This window comes from Rhododendron vialii, chromosome 4a (genome assembly GCF_030253575.1).
Source record: "Rhododendron vialii isolate Sample 1 chromosome 4a, ASM3025357v1".
NCBI lineage: Eukaryota > Viridiplantae > Streptophyta > Magnoliopsida > Ericales > Ericaceae > Rhododendron > Rhododendron vialii.
The window spans coordinates 3,726,532-3,747,672 of record NC_080560.1 but is presented as its reverse complement, the minus strand read 5'-3'; the positions used below and the strand labels follow the sequence as shown (position 1 = coordinate 3,747,672).

The following is a 21,141-nucleotide window of genomic DNA, read 5'->3' as shown; positions in this document are numbered from 1 at the left end:
CTCAAACTCCACACGGAGTTAATTATCGACTCTACCACAGAGTTAAAAACCCAACACTGAGTCAACCTCGAATTCACCGATGAAGAACCCAAAGATGTAGCACCCACAATCGTACTACCATCAAGCACATAGAGGTTATTCGATTTCCGACCCTTCATCAAAACACGAGCACCCTTCAAAACCCTCAAGACTCCACCTTCAGCGGTATGCTTCCAACCCAAAGAGTCAAGAGTACCCAAAGAGATAAGGTTCCTCTTCAAATCTGGTATATGTCGAACACCAAACAACGTCCTCACAAACCCATCATGCATTCTGACTTTAATTGTTCCAATCCCAACAATTCTACAGGACATGTTATTCCCCATAAGAACTGTACCACAGCTGACCGATTCATAAGTATCGAACCAATCTTTATTCGGACACATGTGGTAAGAACATCCGGAGTCCAGAATCCATTCGTTATTCGAACAGACATCACCGACACTCACAGAAAGAACCATAAGTGAATCGTCGGAATCTTCTTCAACAATACCAGCAACAACCTTCTCTTCAAAATTATCCTTATTTTTCAACCTAGGACAATTTCTCACCATGTGCCCATATTTCCTACAGTAAAAACACTTTACTTCCTGATTTGTGGAACGAGAGCCAGAAACCCCTCTACTGCCATAATCCCTCTCAGAAGTTCTTCCTTGCACCATCAAACCCTGAGCATCAAAATCACCACCCTCACCGGATACTTTTTTCCTCAATTCTTTCGAATACAAACTAGACTTAACGTCCTCCATGGAAATCGTATCCCTCCCGTAAAGTAGGGTAGTAACAAAATGCTCATAAGATGCAGGCAAAGAACATAACACAATAAGGGCTTGATCTTCATCATCAATCACAACATCAATATTTTTTAAATCCATAATAATTCGATTTAACTCATCTAGATGGTCTTTTACGGGCGTACCTTCCCTCATACGAAACGTATAAAGGCGCTGCTTCAAATACAACCGGTTGGTAAGAGACTTCGTCATATAGATGCTTTCCAACTTCAACCAAATACCGGCAGTAGTATCCTCCTCCCCGACCTCGCGAAGCACATCATCGGCTAAACACAACTGAATCGAACTGAGCGCCTTCGCATCGAGATCCTCAAACACACTATCCTGCATATCAGCAGGCTTCTTCAATTTTCCTAACAAAGTCTTGTGTAATCCTTGTTGAACAAGCAAAGCCTTCATCTTAATACGCCATAAACTGAAGCTAGTGCTCTGCCCATCGAACTTCGCAATTTCGAAACGAGTCGCCATTGAAACGATCACCAATTGCACAATACGCAACAGAAAACAAAAGCCTCGGATTGAAACCCGGAGCTCTGATACCAATTTGTTGTGCCGAACACGAAATTGAGAATATAATAAATCAACAAGCGATAAACAAGAACACAAGGATATACGTGGTTCCGTTCAAGCACAAAGCAAGAACGTACTCCACGGGGAAAAGAGCAAGAGGATTCACTATAAACGGGGAGAGAAACAAAGAGCCGGCTATACCCGTAACTCTAATTGAAGCACCAAACAGATATCTAGGGACAAATCTCTGGTGGAACCCAAAAGGGAGACACAAACCCTTGGTGGAACCCTAAGAGCATAAACAAAACCCTAATATCTAAGCCCTTGAACAAAAGACCATAACCCTAGGAACCCCCAAGGTCCCTATTTATAGGAAAACACTAAATAAACCTAAACCAAATAGGAAAAGGAATCCTAGTCAATTTAGGAATTCTAGTCAATTTCCAACACAACGGTGTGGTGATTCGGCTGGCTTCTCCGTCGGTGGCTGCTCCGTCTGGCTTTTTTCTCTAGTTTTGGTGAGTCTTTTAGCTGTAGTTTCTGTTCTTTTTCCCCTTATTCTGATTTTCTCTATGGTCTTCACTTTTCTATTCTTCATCTTTTTATGCGGATTAGTGAAGTACATACATTCCTTTCTCATGTCAGTTAACAGCAGATATCCTCCGAACTGGCCCTGAGGTAAGCCCCACAAGACCTCGGGCTTGGACAACCCCCACCGCACAACAATTTAGTTAACCCCGCTTGCTGCATCTCTTCCATGGGATGATGTATTTGAGTGGCGAAGAAAGAGAGTTTTTGCGAGTTAGCTTTCCCAATCAAGAGCGTCATTCCTACAAGTCGACGACTCTCTGCTGCAAAAATGTTGGCTTTCACGTCGTACTCGATCATTCTCTCCATGCTTGACTCTGTCATGGCTTCTCAACCCCTGGCAATTCGGATACATAAGGAGATCAGTAATCACTGTTACTTTGGTCTTCTTTTCCTTTTGTTCTCACAAAAGGTAGAACTTGAGCGGTACGGCTATTGTAGAGCGTCCTGGATCAACTCCCGCGGTGAGCTTTCATCTTTGTTATTTATGGAATTCAGATGAGAGTGCTATGATTTGGATTACCTAATAACTCCAGAAGAAGAACTCTGAGAAATGAGTTGTCATATATTATTGTGCATGATATCCCAAGCCAGTTTTGACGACTTCTTCTCAGTTCCTTTTAGGGGGAGCAGGAAACAAAATATGCTCGTTCACCACCCATGTTAAAAACCCATGGGATACACAAGGATTAATGCAGATACAGGGCGCAGGAATTGTTAATCACTCAATGGAATTCACTTACGAGATACAGAAATGAGGAAAAATAATTAAATATGCTTCTCAACAACCCAAACGCTATATTTTATTAACATGCTTCACCCAATTCATTCATAAAACGTTATATAGGACACTCTTGGGAACAACGCATAGGTGAAACAAACTTACATTTTCAAGACTAGAACATAATGAAAATAAAGATAATTAACTACTACTAAAAACTAGGAAGACATCGTAGAACTTAAAGAAATTCTTCGATCGAAACTAAATAGACAGTAGAACTAAAACTGAAATTGATTTGGACTTAGGCTAGAATTGGAACATCTTAAAATGCTAGGCCGATAAAGATAATTAACTACTACTAAAAACTAGGAAGACTTCATAGACTTAAAGAAATTCTTCGATCGAAATTAAATAGACAGTAGAACTAAAACTGAAATTGATTTGGACTTAGGCTAGAATTGGAACATCTTAAAATGTTAGGCCGATCTCCATTATTACCCCCACTCAAACCGGTCCAAATACCGGTTGGCTGCTGTTTGATAAAACTGAAACTGAAAGCTTAAGTACTGAAAATTGAAATTTTTAAGCTGAAAAGCTGTTTGATAAATATATTAAGTACTGAATTAAAAAAATGATGAATTAATTTTATTTCAATTCTCTCTTAATTTACTAACAGTCACAATATACTTTTGGTAATGGTGGAGGAGTGGTGGTGGTGGTGAAGTAGTAGTGGTGATGGTGGTGGAGTGGTGGAGGTGCTAGAGTGGTGGTGTAGTGCTGGTAGTGGTGGTGGTGGAGGAGTGGTGTGGTGTGGTGTGGTGGAGTGGTATTGGTGGTGTAGTGATGGTGGTGGTGGTGGAGTGGCGGTGGTGGTGATGGTTGTGATGATGATGGTGGAGGTGGTGGTAGGAGCAGTGGTGGTGGTGTAGTGATGGTGGTGGCGGCGGCGGTGGTTGTGGTGGAATGGTGGTGGTGGTGGTGGTGGTGGATTGGTATAGGTGGTGGAAGTGGTGGTAAGAGCGGTGGTGGTGGTGGTGGTGGTGGTGTAGTGATGGTGGTGGTGGTGTTAGTGGAGCGGTGGTGGTAGAGTGGTGGAGCTAGTGGTAGTGGAGGAAGTGGTGGTAGTGGAGGAAGTGGTAGTGGTGGAGTGGTGGTGGTGGAAGGGTGGAGCTAGTGGTGGTGATGGTAGTGGTGGTGGTGGAGTGGTGGTGATGGAGTGGTGAAGGTGTTGGTGGGAGTGGTTGTGGTGGTAGTATGATGGTTGAATGTAAGTACATAAAAATTCAGTCAGAATTAAGTAGCTTAAAGCTATTTAATTTTTTTCAATTTTTTGGCCTATATTTTAAATGGTACTTAATTTGTTAAGCAATATAAAATGTGGTTATCAAACCTACTGAATCACTTATTACTTAATTGATTCAATTTTCAGTGTTGAATTTAAGTTATCAAATAAGCCCTAGGTCTGCACCAAACTTCTTTCCTACTAAGGAAAAAAAAGGCAGTGCTATTCGAACACAGAATAACCCGTTCTTTCTTTAAAACGGGTTCAATTAAATCAATGATGGGAACATAGGAAAGCATTGCAACTCGTGAGATGTGAACCCAGAGCCAGACTATTAATGAATCTTCTTCTGAAAATGACTTCTTTAAATTAAAACAATAGTCCCCCAGGGACTAATCTTTCGTAAGAGCAAAGCAAGTCCATCCTTATGGCAAATTCCATGTCAAAAGTCAAAATTGGACATGAAGAAGAGTGATCTCCACGCTTGCGCTAAATTCAATGTCACCGATATTCTCACACTGTCATTAATTTGGTGACTTTGGCCATTGCCAAAATTATCACATTATTTAAGCCATTCTATTTGCATCCAAAAATGATACTAGTGTAATTTAAGTAGTCTAGTTTTGAGATTTTGCCACCATGGCAACAAACCGGTATAGTAGCATTGCTGTTTTTTTTTTCCCACTATACTGCACTAAAAATAGCTTTGACCATGCAATTTTGGCAACAAGTGGACTAACTCTTACATGATTTTAGCCGCACACGATAGATTGTAATGATGTTGTTATTAATATATTTCTTCCCACTCCCACCAAAAAAACAATAATACGAATCTGAACTGTCCATTACTCAATTAAGATCCGAGCTGTCGATTATTGAGATGAGCGACCGGATCTTCAGGCCCATTACAAAACTTGAAAGCAGCCCAATGCATGCTTACCTAACTTTCCGTACAGGATTGAACTTTAGTCTTTCTCATCTTTTAATCTTCCAAGTGAATGTCTGCCCTCATTGGCCAAATCCCAAACATTGGTCCCGTATGTGCGTCAGCAATGTTGAAATCATTTGGAAAAACTTGTGTGGAAGCTTAATCACTCATCTCTAATTTAGGATTAACGTAAAGCATGAATGTATTTTTTAAACTTTTCACATTTTTAAAATAAGCTTAAACACCCACCTATTCCACTTGATTAACTTGTGTAATGTGAATTGCTTAAAAAGCCAACTGCTACACGAATTTGGATTGTGATTTGCACGGCTAAAGAAGAGTAGTATTTTTTTCGAATTTGGTTCGACGGTTAGAGGTGTCCGGGCCAATTTAGGGTCTTCGGCGCACCTTTTGACTCTTTCCCTCTCCGGTCCGGTCAAAGACAGGCCATTCACGCCGAGACTAGAGGATTCACTAGAAATTTCTCTTATGGAGCCTGACCCCAAGTGGTTGTCAAATAAAAAATTATTTGATACGTGCTCCACTTATAAACAAATCAACCTTAATTACATCTTTGAGGTCGTTAGAACTTTTAAATCAAACAGGAACAGCCCACTACTTATAGATCAAGCAAACAAACAGTCATAGTTGTTAATTGAGAGAGAGAGAGAGAGAGAGAGAGAGAGAGAGAGAGAGAGAGAGAGAGAGAGAGAGAGAGAGAGAGAGAGAGAGAGAGAGAGAGAGAGAGCATGGGTTTAACATGGAAAAAGGAGCACATAGATATAGTTCTAGTCCCAACTGGGTTACTGATCATGTTTTGCTATCATCTCTTCCTCCTTCACAGACACCTCAGACTTCCCCATACCACTACCATGGGCCATGACAACCATTACAGAGGAGCTTGGATTGAAAAAATGATGCAGGTCACTTCACCAACTCCAATCCCCTCTTCACTTTTTTTTTCTTTTTTTAACCAACGAGGATCAGTATTGATAGAATAGTTAGATTAGCACATGGAAGAGGAATTGAACTTCGATCTCCTTTTTCCTGATACCTAAGTGCACCCTTGATGCCGTTGGGCTAAACGCCTCTTGGCTTGTCTCTTTCACTTCTTCCCCTTCTATTGATCAAAATCTTATCAGAATTGTCTATGGGGTGTTGCTCTTGTTGATTCTTGATTTCGACCTTTCGAAAATTGTGTCAGTGTGTTTGTCAAAACTTCTACCTTTCTTGAGCAAAGAAACAGATTCTAGTCAAAACTGCTTACAAAAATCAGTTACTCCAGTTATGATATTGGAACCAGGTTTTGTAAACTTTAAAATTTGGCTAACACGCTCTTCACAAGAGACCTCAATCTCTAATGGGTTACTATTTGTTTGCAGGTTGAAAGCAAGGACAGAAGCCAAGCTTTAACAGTGATCAACAGCAACATTTCAGCAGCATTTAACCTCGCCTCAATCTCCTTAGTTCTTAGCTCTCTGATCGGGGCATGGATCGGAAGCTCGTCGGAAACCACCTTCACAAGCCAACTCATCTATGGAAACACAAGCCAATCAGTCATTGCCATCAAGCACATAAGTCTGCTCATCTGCTTTATAGTGGCTTTTGCTTCTTTTGTGCAGAGTGCTAGGTGTTACGTTCATTCGATTTTCCTCATAACCATGCCAAACGCGGATATTCCGATTACTTACATTCAGCAGGCGGTGGTGTCCGCGAGTAATTTCTGGTCGGTCGGCATGCGCGCCCTGTACTTTGCCACCCCTCTGTTGATGTGGGTTTTTGGTCCGGTACCGATGTTTGCTTCCTCTTTGGTTACGGTGGTAGTGTTGTATAACCTGGACTGGAATTCAACTCCACTGCTTGCGTTTCAACCAGCCGGGGAACGGCCTGAGATTTTGAAGAAGATTGGTCAGGAAATGACTGCTGTGGGTAGAGCTATTGGTCAGGAAATGACTGCTGTGGGTAGAGCTTTCGAGCACCATGGGAGACCATAGGGGAGTCAAAACAGAAGCTTCTCAGATGGAGAAAAATGAGCCAGAACCTACAACCACAAAAATACAAGGAATGCTAGAATTTTCTTTTCCTTCACAGTATTTGCAATGCAAGACAAACCGGACAAGTAATCTATTTGTGCTTGTGTAAGCCACTACATAGTGATTTTTTCTGTCCTCCAATACTGCTACACCACGCTGTATTGGTGCTATAAAAAATACACATCCGTATTGGCCAATTCTCACTATGTACTGTTTGATTATTCCTTTTATCCGATTTTTTGCTGGCTTCATGGCCGCTCTTCACAGCTGCTACACGACCGCTATGGCCACTTCAAGTACTTCGGCACCAAAAATAATTTTAAAAAAATTCACGGTCGCGACACTTGATTTTGCAATGTATCATTCGATACTCCGGCTACCTTTGCGCAGTTCACTACTGCTATTTCCATGTAATGGCTCTTTGTAAGCTACATCCACCTCATAGTATGCGATCCCATTCCTAGAAATACTGGTCATTTTACTTGTGATTATTTACAATAATTCCGGTTAAATTCAAACATATGGTTCTCAAGTGAGTGCATAACTCCCTGTGCTTAGTGTACTTGTGCGGATACACCCCTGCTATCATGTTTTGCATCCATATTAACAGAATTTTTAGTCCACGCGCCAACCTTGAGCACAGATTTGACGTTTTCAGGCGGGGTCGCCGCCATGAATGAAAATTTCGTATCAAAATTTGACAAAATCCCAAATGTTGAAGAGAGAGTACAGGTGAGAAGAGGAGAAGCGGAGGTGAGAAAATTCCCTGAATGATCGATGGTTGTTAAGGCTCATCACTCTCTGAGAGTGAACCTCCAACTTCTTGTTAAGAGTTTCCCATGGTGAGAAATGCTGCTCACTCAACATACAAAAAGTCTTCTTTTTTAGTTTGTTTTATTTCAGGGTCTTATTAGTCATCTAATCTATGAATTCTAAGACTTCACTAGATCTAGCTCAATGCACCCATACACAAAATTAGTTAGTAAATACTGGAGTAGAGGATACACAACTTCATTTAAGTCCACATGAGAAGCAGGAACATATTGTCTAACTGGTGTTGATCAGTTCTGTTGCCTAGAAACAACATGAATTCAGATGAAACAAATGCAGCATATAATGCACCATCAAAAATAAAAACAATAATGCAATTCACAAACAAAGGGAAGTTTGATGAACGAACCGAAAAAACTATCCGAAAAGTGTCTGCTGCTGATTAAGACTGCTCTCGACCGTGATGCTTGTGAAGAATAAGTGCTCACACCAGCTGATATTCCACCCAATAAGTACCCTTGGCATCAGCTGCTGCAGGCGTCATTGCTTTCAAACTCGATTAAGCTCCTTAAACTTGAAAGAAACCAGCCCGAGATTAAATTTTAGTTTTCTCATCTTGGAATCTGCAAGTCAGCGGCTGACCTGATTGGCCAAATCCCAAATCAGTTGTCTCATCCCATGTAAGCGGCGGTCCAGTTAACATCATTTGGAACACTTTTTTTTAAGACTTTTTCCGTAGCTTAACCACTCGGTAAGTTATCAAACGAAGCTTAAACAACATATTCTACCGGATAAACTTGTATTGTTTACGATTTCCAACGGCTACTTGAGTAAGGCATGTGATTTGCTCAGCTAAAATTTACCTAATACAGACTCGAGGTATAGGCAGACCAACCTTAATACTATATTTTTAAGCTCGTTAACTTTTTTATATCAAACTTCAACAACCCACCAGTCGATTTAAAATGGCGCGTTTCCAGATCTAGTCTAGAGATGAGGGAAGAGTTCATTTGAAAAATATATTTTACCTTACATCAAGCGAACAAGCAGTCATAGTTGTGTAAGAATTCTAAGAGAGAGAGAGAGAGAGAGAGAGAGAGAGAGAGAGAGAGAGAATGGGTTGGACATGGAAGAAGGAATACTTGGATGTAATACTAGTCCCAAGTGGGTTACTGATCATGTTTGGCTATCATTTCTTGCTTCTACACAGACACTTCAGACGTCCCGACACCACGTCCATGGGCCGTGACAACTTTTACAGGGGAGCTTGGGTTGACAAAATGATGCAGGTCACTTCACCTTCTCCCGCTCTCTTCTTCCCCTTCTAGTCATCAAAATGTTTATCAAAATCGGCACAGGGGTGTTTGTCATAGCTCCTGAGGTGATTTAAGGTTTTGGCGCAACGGAAATCGTGTCAAAGTGTTTGTCAAAGCTTCTGCTTTTAAGCAAAGAAATAGATTCTAATAAAAACTGTTCAAACGCTGATCCTGAAAGACATCAATTTTATTACCTTCTAAGACCTGACTTTTTCAATCAGCTTTTGTAGAAATTAAGGTTTTAACAACAGAAACGGATTTGGCTATTCCATTTGATAATGGTTGACAAGACATTCGTCTAGATGTACGATAGTTTTTGTTTTGGTAATGGTTGTAGAGTAGTTTGTTTGTTATAGTAGTTTTTGGAGTACTTTTTATGTAGGGTTCGTGTTATTACCGTATCTATGAGTCCTTTTCTAAGCCAAAAGAAAAGAAGTTTTAACAAACACGCCCTTAACCAGATTCAGATCTCTAATGGGGTTATTTGCAGGTTGAATGCAAGGACAGAAGCCAAGCTTTGACAGTGATCAACAACAACATTTCAGCAGCATTTTCCCTCTCCTCAATCTCCATGGTTGTAAGCTCTCTAATCGGGACATGGTTCGTAGGCACAAGCACCTTCACAAGCACCCTCATCTATGGAGACACAAGCCAATCAATCATTGCCTTCAAACACATAAGTCTGCTCATCTGCTTCCTGGTGGCTTTTGCTGCTTTTTTGCAAAGTGCCAGATGCTACGTTCATTCAAGTTTCCTCATAACCATGCCAAACACTGACGTTCCGATGGCTCACGTCCGGAAGGCGGTGGTGTCCGGGAGTAATTGCTGGTCGGTCGGAATGCGTGCCCTGTACTTTGCCATCACTTTGTTGCTATGGGTTTTTGGTCCGATTCCCATGTTTGTTTGCTCTGTGGTTATGGTGGTGATGTTGTATAACCTAGACTGGAATACAACTCCGCTGCTTCCGTATCAACCGGCGATGGAAGGGCGTGACCTTTTGAAGAAGATTAGTCAGGAAGTGACTGCTGTGGGTAGAGCTATTGGTCAGGAAGTAACTGCAGTGGGTAGAGCTTTTGAGCACCATGGGAGACCATAGGGGAGTCAAAGCAGAACCTTCTCAGGTGAAGAACAATGAGCCAGAGCCTACAACCACAAGAATAAAGCAAGAGAGATACCCACATGTATTTTCTCTAATGGCATGAAGTACCTGAGCCTCAAGCTTTTCTTGTTAGTTATCTTGACTTTAGAACAGCTGTGCAGATTGAAAACAGCAGAATCTAACATTACTTTTTTGCAGTTTCTGTTTGTGATGTATCGATTGTATGCAAACAGCAGAATCATGAGAAGGGACTTAATGCCTAAACTGCCATGTTGCTCTTGAAGGATTGAGCGAGTTGATTTAATTAGTTGGATTTGAGTGAAAAAAAACATACCAAACATTGTTCAATGATGTCAAAACCAATGTCAGAACTCAATCAACAAACTTCTTCGTTGGTTGTGTTCGTGTGGTCTTGTTAAAGGAAGCATATCAACTGAGAGAGAGAGGGCGCAAACCTAAATCACAATGGTTCTGACTTCTGGGCATTCTAAGAGCATACAAGAAATCTCTTTAATGGTCGTCCCATATACATATTTCACCATTGTTATCCAGAAAATGTGGAGAAATGAAATGCTTCTAAATAGTAGTTTAGAAGCAACAACATGGATTTGCAGTAACAGTCCCATTCTTTTCAAACATTTGACTACTTTTTCCCCCTGGTTTACGCTAACATGTTTCTTCTGGATTTAGCCACAGTACCCCAACCAAAAATTTAAAATTCAACTCAACCTATAAGTCTGGGAGAGTGGGACATCTTCAGGCCTTTCCCACACGATATTTACCTATCATGCTTTCAGAACGGTGCTCTCTCATTTTTTTCCAATCATGTTATCCAGGAATCAAGGTCAGCGGGTACGAACCCAGCCATCTTATACACCGATACATGAAGAATTGCATAGAGCTGGGAATGCAATATAATCAGGGCAAAAACATGATTATAAAACTGCTAAATATGATTTGAATAAATGTGTTCTACAAGTTGGTCAGAGGAACAGGAACCTGTTCCTTCTATTCGGGTTTTGTTTTCTGTTCCATCATTGTGTGCTCTCTGAACCTTGATCCTCCTTGCTAATTTCTGAGCTCTCTGTGGGACTCTTCTCCACCAGATTCGATCTTTTTTGTGCTTCATCTTTAGTTCCAGTTCCTTCACTTGAGGAATCTCCCGTGAGGGAGTTTAATGCAAGTTGGGCTGAGTATACAAACAAACCTACAGAGTTGATGCCGAAAACAAATGTTGCAAGGTAGCACAATCCATTTATAATGGTCCTGCAGGTAAATATGCGAAAAGCTCCCATATCATTACAAAAAATCAAAATAGTTTGCTAAGTAGTTGAGGTGAGGGAGATACCTTATGGTTATAGTGATCTGGCGAACCTGGAAAATACAACACACAAAATACAAAAAAGTACCATTACTAGACAGCTGATAGATACTGCACTGTTTTCAAGCTGTTTATCAAACATAGAAGGATGCTAGAACATGTAAATAGCAGAAAAAAAAGGTTTAGTTGAGGATTTTTCCTGTTCATATTGATGCCTCACAAATATTTAGTCACACACATACAAATAGATAAATTGTCCTGTTTGTATTGGGGCGCAAATGTTGTGAAGAAAAAGTGCCATATAAATAAACATGTAATGGCTCCTTTCAAAGCTACATCAACCTGATAGTATGTGATCCTATTCCTAGAAATACAGGTCAGTTAACTGTGTGTTTATTTGCAATAATTCTGCTTAATTCCAAGATTCTGCCTGTTCTGTGAACTATTTCACCCTGCAGAAAGATATTATGTTAGCTTTCACTTTAGTTGAATATACCAGATCGAGATTGGGAGAACGATTTTCTAATTTGAAGAATAGATTGACAGAATCCTACTGACATCTTTTAGTCAAGCTTATACTGCAGAATGTATATCACTCTCATTTCTAAATGATTCGTGGAAAGAGAAAAAGAAACAAAGATGAAAGTTCACGAATTTCATCCGTTCCAAAAAGACACGTCATTCAGCTACAGAAAACCGGAAGGTGGTTGTCATTTTTGATTCCATTAAAGTTCTCGGAAAGCGAGGAAATGTTATATATCTGAAGAAATCCAGTGAGAGTCCAAAGCTCCACCGGAACTAAAATCCAAACAGAGAGATCAGCAGCTCCCAGCCTCTCTTCCCCACAACAGTGACCAACCGGAATATTTAATGGTGTTGCATAAGGAATCTAACTAAAACTCAAGTTCTACTAGGAAATCACAAACCAAAATGGCATGACACCTAGTAGAGATGATCACTATCGAAGGCACACACTGCACCTTGCTTCTAAAATTTAGAACGGCAATTCTAGTGTCTTAAATTAGGTTTGAACGGATGGGAATCATAAAAGGATTATAAGTTTGCTTTCCAAACTTGTTATCGTGTCATTTTAGAAACAGATGCCCGCAAAACTTTCTTGTCTTCCAAAAAGAAGGTGATTAGCAGCAGTGCCAGCTGAAATGCAGAGGTGGGTTAATCATCTAAAGCATACATAAACCCCATAGACAAAGAAAGCCCGGAACCCTTTCAAACCAAACTTTAGTAGAACATGAAATTGGCTACATCATCCAACTTCTTGTTAAAGTTCCCTATAGTGACTAGTCAGAATTGCTACTCACTCAACATATGAAAAGTTCTCTCTTTTTATCTTTTATTTCTCAGGTTCTCAGTCATCTAATCTATGAATTGTCAGACTTCACTCTGGCTCAACGTGCCCATAACTAAATTAATTAGTAAATTCTACATAAAAAGTAGGAACATATTCTCAATTGGTGTACAGTTTCAATTGCCAACAAACAACAGAAATGCTGATGAAACAAATGCAGTGGATGCAATTCACAAACAAAGGGAAATTCGACAAACGAACCGAGTAACTATCCGAAAGTGTCTGCCGACTAAGACCGCTCTCGACCGTGATGGTGAACTTGTAAAGAATAAGTGCGATCACACCAGCTGTTATTCCACCCAACAATGTTTGAACAGGTGATGGAGGACCCTTGACATCAGCCGGTGCAGGCGTCATTGCTTTCAAACTCTCCATTGCCTCCTCCTTCAACGACAACTTCGCCCCAGAAGACCTATATTTCTAAACCCACCAAAACCCATTTCAGCAAATCAAAATAAGCATAAATAAAACGTACATATTGGTATGCATACCCTATTTTCCAATCCCACCAAAACCCAGTTCATCATAGTCCCAATTAAGCTTAACAATACACGAAACACATCAAAGACTACAGATTAGTGTGGATTTCCTAAATTTTCTCATCCCACCAAATCCCAGTTCATCAAAATCAAAGTTAAGCTTTGAGGATACACCCAACTCATCAAAATCAAAGTTAAGCCTTGAGAATACATATTAACACTAACCAGGATGCATTACCTAACTTCTCTTATTCCTCCACAACCCAGCTCATCAAAATCCTAACTAAAGCCTTAAGCCTTAACAACACATAAAAGCATATAGTACTGCCTCCATCCAAAAAGATTGTCCCATCCGTAAATGAGAACTAAAAAGTAAGTTAGGGGAGGAGGTATATGGGGGTGGGGGTGGTACTTATTGAGACTGAACAATTTGATTTTTTACACGAACAATGAAAAACTAGCAATTGAACAAATAAATGGTTTGGATTACATAAATACTATCTCAATGACTTTCATTAGAACACCAAATGGTTGAACTAAAAGTCTTTGCTCTTTTTAAAAGAAAAAATAAAACTCAAAGCTCCATTTTATGGTAAACTTTTCCTGCATAATTTTTCAAAAAACATGCAAGGATTATCAGTGTACTTCCATTGAAAAGTGTCACCCTCGCGAAAGTAATACATCTTTATTTTTAAAAAAAGTCAAACTTTTTGCGGTTACTAGATAATTAGATATATTAATGAGTTCTTTTAATTTATAAAAAAAGTTTGAAATTGCTTACTAATCAGTTCTTTTAATTTATAAAAATAAAATAAAATCTTTTAAGTTAAGTTAACCATTTGGCGGACAATCTTTTTCGAATGGAGGTACCAATAAAGATTAGTACGCATTACCAGTTCTTTGGCTCGCTTTGCGCGTCGGCGGAGAGAGCGGAAGAGAAAAATGGAGATGGCGCCGGTGAGAAGAATACTGGTGGCCAGTTGAAGGGGCGAAGGGTCATCGGTGGTGGCGAAAATGGAGGTGGACGACGGTGGGAGTTCTATGGGTCCCTCATCTGCGGCGTCAGTGGTGGTGCGTTCGGTGAGAGTCTCGGGGACTTGGGCGAGGGCGAGCCATGGTTGTTGGGGTGGGGAGCGGAGGCGGGCTGAGACGGAAGAAGGGAGAGTGGTGAGAGGGAATGAAGATAGAGTTGGGTTGTGGGGATGAGAGAGAGGGAAGGGGAAGTTGAAGTGGGAAGAGAGTAGTGGGTGTTGAGACTGCAACATTGGAGAGAGAGAGAGAGAGAGAGAGAGAGAGAGAGAGGGGTTTTTGCTGATTACTCCCTGTTTTCAGTGTTTCTCTCTCCTCGATGTCGTCTTCATCCTTTGAGAGAAGAGGATAGATGGATATCTTCTTTGCATTTAAACCTCAGATATTACTCCGTAACTTAGAAAATAGAATTTCATGATGTTGCTACAGAAGGCTTCGTAATTAAAATTTATTATCTCATCTTTTAATTATATATTTTAGGAGTTGTTAAGATTAATAATGTAAAGTTCCACAATGGTGCACAATCGAAAACTCATTTTTAGTAGAGAGAGGTGGAGAGAATTGGAAATAAATGCAAGTGGGTGCGTCTATTGATAGTGATGAATGGAAAGAGGAAGATAGATAAAGGAAAGAGAGGGTTTGTGGTTCCATTAAATTTGGTTATCCAAAGAAAAAAGATTACAAGTTTTGATTATTCAAATGCAAATATTTTATTATTGGTTAAAAGGTTGTTAAATTTAATTATATCATTGTGAACCAATTTTTAGACCAATATTGCTAATTTAGAAATCCTTTATCTTTAGGGCAAAGTCTACTTTGACCCCCTGTGGTATGAGCCATATGCGGATACACTCCCTATGGTTTAAAAGTTTGCATATAACCTCCTGTGATTTTGAAAATGTACGGATAGACCCCATACCGTCATATTATCCATCCATATTAACGGACACAACATTAAAAGACCGATGTACCATCATCATATCCCTTGATTCTTCTTCCTTTTTAAATCTAATCACATCATCCCATATACCAAAAATTGAATCCAAACCGTTGATATTGTAAATTTTAACGAGTACTACATCAATGTCAAAATTCAAGTCAATCAAAAAATGAAAAGCTCATGATCAAATCGATTTTGTTATGAAATTAAAATTTCAAATTTGAATTTACTAAAAATTAGATCATTTGGTTATTGATGCCTGGTCAAGATGATTTTTTTACAGAAATACTCTATTCTTTATTTAATACATTATGAACGACTGATATTACATTCTAGAGGTGTGTGAGGTACACCTCCGTTAATATGGATGAAAAATATGACGGCAGAGGATCTATCCACATAATTTTAAAACCATTGGGGGTTATGCATACTTTTAAATCATAGGAGATGTATCCGCACATAGCCAAAATCACAAGAGGTGAAAGTAGGCCTGTCAATGGACCGGATCTAATCAGGATCCGATCTGAAAAATCAGATCCGGATCCGGATCCGGATCCGATAAAGTCGATCCGATAATCCGATAATTCGAATCCGGTAATTCAATACGGATCCGGATCGGATCGGATTAAATCCGTTATTAATCCGAATCCGAACTTTATTTTTTAAATTTTTTTTGAAAAAAAAATGTTTAAGAAGTATTTTTTTTTTCGGAAAATTTTTTTTTTGCTAAAATTTTTGAAGTAAAAAAAGTTTCGGGATCGGATTCGGATTTTCGGATCGGATCCGGATTTTTCGGATTCGGATCCGGATTATCACTATCGGATTTGAGTCTTATCGGATCCGGATCAGATTTGGTCTTATCGAATCCGGATCTATCGGATCCGGTCCATTGATAGACCTAGGTGAAAGTGGACTTTGCCCTTATTTTTAATTATGCTATTGTGAACACTCTTACAATAGCAAGTTCTTGCAAATTCTTTTGTTAAAATTCAATCCATTCGTTTGGAGTTTTTTTTTTCTGTTAACAAAGGAGAAAATCGGTTTCACATCAAATTTGATAATAACTTTGACTTTGTAAAATTAATTACATCTCATCTATTCTGTATCGAAAAATGAGAGGATTGTAACCTAATAGCCTAAATAATAACATCAAACCAGTAAAACAACATATTTTATTTAGCAATTATTTATATCCTCTTTGTATCCTCCAATTTTTAAAACTTAGCAAGTGAATAAAGGACTATTGTTTTTCAAAAATGCTACAGGTACCGAAATTGGGGGACCGAAATCGGACCGACGGCCGCCGGCGGGCCGTCTCCGGCCACCGGACGGCCGATCCGAGCCGTCCAAAAATTCTAAAAAAAAAAACCGAGGGGGCCCACGCGGGAATCAACGTCATCCGAGGTGTGTAGGGTGCTTGATCGGAGCACCCCTTTTCGTGTGTATATGTGTATATACACACGAAAAGGGGTGCTCCGATCAAGCACCCTACACACCTCGGATGACGTTGATTCCCGCGTGGGCCCCCTCGGTTTTTTTTTTTAGAATTTTTGGACGGCTCGGATCGGCCGTCCGGTGGCCGGAGACGGCCCGCCGGCGGCCGTCGGTCCGATTTCGGTCCCCCAATTTCGGTACCTGTAGCAACACTCATTGTTTTTACTCCTAGTACCTATTGGTGTACTTCATATCTTATTTAGCAATTATTTCTTTTCCTTTCTTTTCCCAACTAAACACTCCTTTGAGTTCACGACTCTCAATTCATTTCGCTCTATTTTTTTTTTAATTGATTCAATCCATATAAAATGTCGAGTCCGAAGGCAAATACAGATTTACTCACGAAATATAAGAGTAAATCAAAACTATCGAAACCTAGACACCTACTGCTGAATGAGGCTGACAAAATGCCGGAATATAAGAACCAATCGTAGCAAAAATAGTAGAGTATCAAAAGACATCCAATTGAAACCCACAATTAGCACAAACATTTTACCAAATTCATTTTACATCCACCCCCAAGGCTCAAATCCCTCGTTAACATGCTAGGTAAAATGATGAGTGATGGTTTGATTTCCTCTTAGAATTTAGTTGTGAAAAATCCTTTTTCGCTATCCGAATACTCAACAAGCAAAATATAAAAGGAATTGAAAAACAATAAACGATGAACACAAGAATATATGTGGAAAACCCCTTAAACGGGTAAAAACTACGGGAAGGAAATCATGCACTATAACTCAAGTGTACGGTTACAAACAAACCTATACTTACAACCTATAATCGCTCTCGATTGATTGCCGAATCACTCGTTCACCGCACTAGTGCTTGACCACCGCTGTTTTGAATCGCTCAAGTTTTCCAATAACCAACGGAATCTACCATCGGTACCCACCGGAAATCCACCCAAAGAACATGTCAATTAGCAAATACAAAGTATGGAGAGGCTCATGGACATGGAATTAATCCGGAAGTTTGATGATCAAACAATCATATCTTTTTCCAAGAGAAACTAAAAATCTCTCTTAGATATTTCTCAGTTTTGGAGCAAGAGACAAACTAAAAATCTCCCTTAGATATTTCTCTGTTTTGGAGCAAGAGAGGGGTTACACTCATATATTCGGTCACCTTAAAAAACCAACTAAGGTGCCGTTCCACTTTCTTTTTAAACCTTCTTTTTCAAAAAGAATGTAATTTCAAACTCAAAATAATGAAAATGAAAAATAATTTTTCAATTTCTTTTGCACCGTTTAAAAGATCTCAATGAAATCTATCAATTAAGATCCATATTGGTAGAAAAATTATTTGCGTAAAAATATGATTTTTGAGCTTAAAATTACTTTCATTTTCAAAAAGTTCATTTTTCAAAAAACTGGAACGGAGCATAAACCGTATATAAATAGGTAGAGATAGAGCTGTCAAGTTGCTCAAGCAACGACAAGGGCTTGTTCGGAGTTTTCTCGAGCAATCACAACTGATACAGTTCCCTTATTTGCATCCCACATATTTGAGATCCCCTTGATTCCCTTGATACAATTCCCTTGATTGCATTTCCATCTTGCCATACACACGTAATTTCACCTTCCCATATTGCCCTGACAATCTTTCCTTTTCCTGATATTGATTTTCTTCCAAGCCAATTTCCTAAACATTCTCTACCACACTTAATTACATAATGTTTGATTTCCTTCTATTTCCTAAACAGACACTCTAAAAATAAATACTAAAGAAATTACAACTCGATAAACGGGAATACTATTAAATGTGTATTTTGTTGTGGAATTCACCAATACAAAGAGACCGTATCCATGCTCCTAACAAGTTGTTTCGGTGAGAACATATGGCTATTGAGTATTGAAGATGGATTGCACCAAATTCATGGAGATAAATTTAGGACTTAATTCATTGAATTATTTTTTTAGGGGGAAAACCCCATAAAGAATACGGATCATGTAACCTTGAAACAAAACTAAATTCACTTTATCATACTAGTTTTTAACATTGCATCAAAGGATGCAAATTAAATCAAGATTTCGGATCAAGGCAGTAGAATAAAACTCAAGATCTGTCTTAATTAGTACAATGAGTGAATGGATAACAACCACACTTAAATAACAAGTGTGTCATCAGTCAACTTCTCATACATATCTCCAGAGAAAATATCCTGTCGTAATTCCTTAACACTTTAAAGACTAGTTCTCCAAATCCTTGAATTCAATCAGTATATACATTGAGCTCTGTTTATTTGGGCGTAAAATATTTTACATGTGTTTGACTGTATAAAAAATGAGGAAAATATTTTATATGTAAAACATTTTTTATTAATTGGATGAAAATGACTTACTCTTAAATCTTCCGTAAATTATTTTTTGAAATGAACCTGCTGCGCGCCTTCTACTGCAATTCTCACTGCTGAGTTTCCCCGATCGTCAATCCTGACCACGTTTAATTCCCTTATTCTCATATCTCTCTCCCTCTCTCCGGAATCTAATTCCACCATCTTATCCTCTCTCTCTCTCTGAAAATATTTTTCATGTGCCAACTAAACACCGAAAAATATAAGTTTGAAATTTGTTTTCTGAAAAATATTTTACATGGAAACAAACCAAACGGAGCCTTAAATCCTGAATTATTTGATAATCTCAGCGGACGTTAGCAGCCACAGCTCTAGCCCAGAACTTGATCTGTGCCTTCATATCTTCTGCTGATGAGCTCTTGCTGTCAACCCAGCTCGGAATTGGAGGTGCAGAGCTCCTATCTTCACTTGGGTTTGAATCCCCTTTGTCAAAATTGAAACCCAACTCCTTGAATCTTCTCACTTCTGTGGATTCAAAATCACTTCCACTTTTCCTCCTGATCCTGTTTTGATCAAAGCACAGACGCCTCATATCATTGCAAGCCTCCATGTCAATGCTTCCTGGTTCTGGATTTTTTCGCTCTCGGTGCCTTGAAACAACAGAAGTTTGCTTCATGACCTGCAATACAAGTTCAAGAAAGATTTGATAGCTGGAAACACAATTTTATAAAACAGGTCCTAACGAGGAATTCAGTTAGGCTTCTGTGCGCGTACAAAAGTTGAAGATTATATTACCTTTGAATTGCGCCTGGGCGGCAACACATCGGTAGAATTGAGAGATGCTTGCCTAATCAATTTGCTCAAAGCAAAATCACTTTCAACATCTTCTTCCCTCCCTATACCAGGCGGCAGAGATGGTGCCCGGAGCAGATTTTGCTCCCGCAATTCCAGAATAGACTTACTCATGATGGCTTTCTCTTTCCTTACTTCTTCTTCCCTCGCCACCGTACAAGGTGGTGGCGACGGTGGCGGATGATCAAAGCCACCTTCGGAGGACACTTTCTTCGTTGATAAAGAGTGATCATCGCCACCAGATGAGTTACTGGCCAGCATTTCTTGGCTGTAGCTTGAGGAAGAAGGACAAGGAACAGAGTAACACCTCAATATAGCCTTCTTTGTATTCTTATCAAGTGGATTCCCAAAGAACCAACTTTCCTCCAAGAGGTCCTCAGGTTTGGTATCAGAAGAGGAGGACTCAGGGGGGTTACAATGATCAGTATGCTCCATAGCTTCCCAACTTTCTGATCACCCTCATGACAAAAAGGTTAAAGAAGACCCACATGGGGTTCTTGGGTTTTTCTATGTATATAGGGAAGAACAAGTTGTTCATGGGTGTCTAGGGAACCATATAGAGGGCTGGACACCATGTGATTCTAGATTGCTACACATTCAATATCATGTGGAGATAAGAACAAACAAGATGATTGGTTGATGATTTGTCCTACGAGAGAGAGAGAGAGAGAGAGAGAGAGAGAGAGATTTGAAGTGTAAGGTGAATGCATTTAATGGAGTAACAACTAAGGGAACATGGGAGGGGAGGCTATGGGTAGAATCATGCCAGCAAACTGCCCATGTGATGATTCTTTCTTTATATGAGAAAACTACAGTATTTTGTATTTTTAGAATTTTACTGTATAAGATAGTACAAGATGCATTTGAAGCAACAGGAAAAAGGGTCATTTTTATAATTGAAGTTTCTTGGCATTATGTGACAGCTAGCTAGGGGCTAGAGGTGTCTTGGATTTTGGAAAAAAAAACAAAGAAGGGTTTATGCGACGTTCGTCAGCAAGTAACCGGTTCGTGAACCAGAACAGAGAGGAAAATTGAGTGGAGAGGGAGAACGGCGCATACATATCAATAACCTGAGAGTCACAAAACACAAAGAATAACATGTGTATATATTATTACTACATAAAGACACAAAGAAAATGCTTCCCCATGTTGGCCTCGATATGTGTAAAAAGTGTCCAAACATGCAAAGTGCTCTTGGGTGAATTATTCATTTGCTCATGTGGCGGTGCTCCTGAGGCGTTCTCCACACGAACGCGATGGTGGAGAAGACCCTTCAATACCACATG

General features: G+C 39.5%; 4 protein-coding genes across 4 annotated transcripts; 2 read left to right on the top strand and 2 right to left on the bottom strand.

The window, feature by feature from the left end:
- Nucleotides 1-5,389: 5,389 nt before the first annotated feature.
- LOC131323368 (uncharacterized) lies at nucleotides 5,390-7,093 on the top strand. The gene is made up of 3 exons (XM_058355125.1): nucleotides 5,390-5,512; nucleotides 5,591-5,785; nucleotides 6,245-7,093. Exons 2-3 carry the CDS (start codon nucleotides 5,612-5,614, stop codon nucleotides 6,854-6,856), a joined length of 786 nt encoding a protein of 261 aa, XP_058211108.1. The 5' UTR covers nucleotides 5,390-5,512; nucleotides 5,591-5,611; the 3' UTR covers nucleotides 6,857-7,093.
- A 1,686-nt stretch (nucleotides 7,094-8,779) lies between these two features.
- On the top strand, nucleotides 8,780-10,440 carry LOC131323369 (uncharacterized). The gene is made up of 2 exons (XM_058355126.1): nucleotides 8,780-8,955; nucleotides 9,473-10,440. The coding sequence occupies exons 1-2, from the start codon at nucleotides 8,782-8,784 to the stop codon at nucleotides 10,076-10,078; spliced, it is 780 nt and encodes a 259-aa protein (XP_058211109.1). The 5' UTR covers nucleotides 8,780-8,781; the 3' UTR covers nucleotides 10,079-10,440.
- A 494-nt stretch (nucleotides 10,441-10,934) lies between these two features.
- On the bottom strand, nucleotides 10,935-14,621 carry LOC131323367 (uncharacterized). The gene is made up of 4 exons (XM_058355124.1): nucleotides 14,141-14,621; nucleotides 12,970-13,188; nucleotides 11,430-11,455; nucleotides 10,935-11,347 (listed from the first exon to the last, which is right to left on the bottom strand). Exons 1-4 carry the CDS (start codon nucleotides 14,510-14,512, stop codon nucleotides 11,116-11,118), a joined length of 849 nt encoding a protein of 282 aa, XP_058211107.1. The 5' UTR covers nucleotides 14,513-14,621; the 3' UTR covers nucleotides 10,935-11,115.
- Nucleotides 14,622-19,250: 4,629 nt separating this feature from the next.
- LOC131323366 (uncharacterized) lies at nucleotides 19,251-20,606 on the bottom strand. The gene is made up of 2 exons (XM_058355123.1): nucleotides 19,799-20,606; nucleotides 19,251-19,682 (listed from the first exon to the last, which is right to left on the bottom strand). The coding sequence occupies exons 1-2, from the start codon at nucleotides 20,288-20,290 to the stop codon at nucleotides 19,350-19,352; spliced, it is 825 nt and encodes a 274-aa protein (XP_058211106.1). The 5' UTR covers nucleotides 20,291-20,606; the 3' UTR covers nucleotides 19,251-19,349.
- Nucleotides 20,607-21,141: the final 535 nt, after the last annotated feature.